Raw genomic sequence first — 3,670 nt, 5'->3', positions numbered from 1 at the left:
ATTGGTTTGTTCAATATCAGGACCGATACAGATATTGGTATCGGATTGGTTTGTTCAATATCAGGACCGCTACAGATATTGGTATATTGGTTGGTGCATCCCAACAGAAATGGTGTAGAAATAAAACTTCTATGATGTCAAAGCCTGTCGCAAAAATGAAAAAATCAATTAATCGTGTAGCATTTTATCGTCCAGCTGAATATTATCGTGACAGACCTGATGATGTCACTCAGGAGCTTCTCATAAACTGGGTCATCAGTGGAGCGTCATGTGACCAGGCAGTATCGGTAATTGATCAAATTAGTTCTGTGTTTGTTGGGGTTTAAACCTTTAAAACTTTTTCCTGCTGCTGTAAATCCAGTTTTATTCAAACCTTCAGAGCCGAGTTTCATTTCCTGTTTGACTCTGACGGCAACGACGCGCTAAGTCTGATTTTCTGCTCGCGTGTCTGTCCTCAGATCCGTCTCACTGGTCTCTCTGTCCGTCCTCAGATCCGTCTCACTGGTCTCTCTGTCCGTCCTCAGATCCGTCTCACTGGTCTCTCTGTCCGTCCTCAGATCCGTCTCACTGGTCTCTCTGTCCGTCCTCAGATCBGTCTCACTGGTCTCTCTGTCVGTCCTCAGATCCGTCTCATTCGTCTCTCTGTGTGTCCTCAGATCCGTCTGTACGCCCGGCCGGACGCCATCTCCAGCGGCGCAGGCGACTACGCTCTGCACATCACCAAGAGGCTGCTGGGATTTTATGAGGACTACTTCAAAGTGCAGTACTCCCTGCCGAAGCTAGGTAAGGCTGCGGATGTCCTGGTCCTGGTTCTGGTTCTGGTTCTGTTCAGCTGTGAACTTTGTGTCTGATTCTTGTGGCGTGTTCAGGAGATGTTCATGTTTTCCGTTCAGTTTGTCTTCATTTCTGAAACAGAAAGCGGTTCTGTTAGAGTTCTGTTGGCTCCGATCCAGTTTGGGAAGTTGACCTTTGCCCTCTGTGTCAAAGTGTAGTTTTAACTAACCAACGCTAGAAAAACGATTTGGTTCTAATAAAAAGAAAGAGGGGACACGTCATCTAACGGATGCGGCTACGAATGACCCGCTACATTTATTAACCACACATCTGTTTTCCTGGAATCATGCCATTATACCAGTCACTCTTTAATTTTTATAATTAAACAACCCCACATTCAAAACTAAAGCTATAACCCAGCCTATGAATCACAACAAAAATAAATCGTTCATCAATAATAATAATCCATCGAAAAGTCCATAATCAGGCGATCAAAAAAAAAAAGTAAAATTCTTGTTGCGCAAAAAAACAACAACGTTGGGACCCAAAAATATTTATCAGTCTTCGTGCACACAAAGAAGCATAAATATAAAAAATTGGAAGGGTCTCACCGGGTCGGCGTTTGTGTACCCGGGCGGTTCCCTTCGTCAGGCCTGGATCGCGAGCGCATCGGGTCCGGTCATCGTTCCGTGTGGCTTTATCTTGCCTCCAGAAGAGTTTTGACTCCTTTGTTAGTTGATCTGGTGTAATGAAGGTCTTCATTACTTTGGCTGTACAACCCTTAAAATGTGTGTTAAATGACAAAAGAAATGCATTTTGAATGATAAATGAAACTTAAAGAACCTGAGCACCTTTTAAAGGTTCCAGAAGAGACCAAAGCAGATGGAAGAGGGGGAGCAGTAGAGCTACACATTTTATATATTTAATGTTGGATTTATATTTGGATTGATAGAAATTGGTTTTTAGAGATTATTAAAATGAATAACATTTTGTAATGTATATTATTCTGAAGATTGTGTTAGTTTGTCAAACTGTTTGTGTGTATGTATTTTGTTTTACCCTGTTTTTGGTGGGTTTGTAAAGTGGAACAGCCAGCTACTATAAAAGGCTGCACGTTGGCCATATTGAGGGGTGTTGCTGCTGAAACCCTAGGCCGCTGTTAGCAGGGTTTTCTGTGTGTTAAATGTTGGTGAATAAACACCCAGCGGGATTTGCACTCTTTCTCTGCCTCAAGTCTCCTACTTCCTCCAGCCGCTAAGGGCCATTCTAACATCTGGCAACGCTTTTAGTCCAAAAACTCAGGTATCTCCGGGCTCGTCTTTTAAGCTCCCCGGTCCGTCGCTCGGCGTCCTTTTCCAGCCTGCTGTCACACCCTTTTTCCCCTTTAACCGAGTGTCCCTTGTTCCTTTTATCAGTTCCGGTAAAAGTTGTGACCCAGATATATTTTTACTTCGTGGACTTTTTCAAATAAAATACATACATACAAGACATCCTTGCGTACATACAAATGCAACAAACATTCTGTGCATTTCATTACCCTATGTTTTATTCTCGGAGGTAAACATTATTATTTTTTTTTTGTTTAGGATACTTTATTTCATTGTGATGTCACAAAAGGTCAGGCTGCTTTGGTTTTCTTCAAGTTCAGAGGTTTACCAGAGGATTTCTTTCTCCTCCCAACTTAAATTACAACATCCAAACCTTTTGATACATGAACCGAAAATATAAACTTAAACTTTTAGTATTTTTTATAATAATAACAGAAAACTAATGTTTTTATTTTTACCTGCTAAATTCAATTATTTTTTATGAGCTGCTACTGTTCTTCATATTTAAGTTTTCTTTATATTGTGGTTTAATTTTTCTACGTTTTAAATTCCTTGATTCTCTGTTAACTTAAAAAAAAAATCACTTCCTACTTCTGCTAATTAAACCAACTGTTTTAAATTTCATCAACATTAATGTTGAATATTTAAGTTTCAGAACTGAATTGCTGAGTTTTTCTAATCTACTGTATTTCATGTATCATCTCAGCAAAATCAGTTTTTCTGCTTCCTGTAAACTTTCCTGTTTGAACCAGATAAGTTTTTCAGTGTCGGGTTGAAATAGCGGCTGTCATTGGAGCGACTCTGAAAGACGATGCGTCGTCGTTGTTTTCTCTGCAGAGCGCGGGGTTAAAGGGAGCGCAGTTCATGTTTTGGTCATTTTGATTTCCATTCGGAGGCGTGACTGACATTCAGATGGACTCCAGCTCCATGCGTTGCTTTATAACCGGGTTCTCTGGTCAGTCAGCACTAAAGTTGGGCCTTATTTCAGTCTGCGATGGTGTAACTTCAACTTTTTCTAAACAGAAAAATACTTGGAATATAACATACTATTATAGTGATCAATGTTTGTTAGTGATAGTTTATTTGATCCATTATTCTGATTAATTGGATTAAGAAATTGGCATATTTATGCTGCAGTGTTTTCAATATGATTGAAACAATTTTTTTTGAATAAGAAATAAACTTTTTACTGCATGACTTGATGTCAGTTTAGTGGATTAATCGATTAATAATTGGATGCAAACGGTGCTTGATTGATTTTCTTACAGAATTTGAACCAGACATGTTTTTTTTCTTAATTGCAACAAGTTTTTACTTTTTGTACAGTTTTGGTTTAATTACTACTCTGAATAGGTTTTCCTTTCAGCAAATTGGCTTTTTAATGCATTTTCCAGTTAATGATTAATCGATTACTAATTAGTTGACAATTATTTCAAGAATCAATTAATGATATTATCAATTCAATATATTATGAATTTGATTTTAAAGCAGAGTTAAATAAACAGTTAAATCTCTTTACATTCCGCCCATATTCAGTTTTATTTTGACACATATATATATATATATAT

At 38.4% G+C, this 3,670-nt stretch overlaps 1 protein-coding gene across 2 annotated transcripts in view; it reads left to right on the top strand.

The window, feature by feature from the left end:
* Window positions 1-3,670, top strand: part of LOC103459315 (thyrotropin-releasing hormone-degrading ectoenzyme) — a 159,000-nt gene that overhangs the window by 38,983 nt on the left and 116,347 nt on the right. For both annotated transcript variants that reach the window (XM_008400786.2, XM_017302844.1), the window contains exon 4: window positions 657-783. In XM_008400786.2, the coding sequence (XP_008399008.1) occupies window positions 657-783 (127 nt within the window). The remainder of the gene's footprint in view (window positions 1-656; window positions 784-3,670) is intronic.

This window comes from Poecilia reticulata, linkage group LG23, assembly GCF_000633615.1.
Source record: "Poecilia reticulata strain Guanapo linkage group LG23, Guppy_female_1.0+MT, whole genome shotgun sequence".
Classification (NCBI taxonomy): Eukaryota; Metazoa; Chordata; class Actinopteri; order Cyprinodontiformes; family Poeciliidae; genus Poecilia; species Poecilia reticulata.
This window is presented reverse-complemented; position numbering and strand designations above follow the sequence as displayed.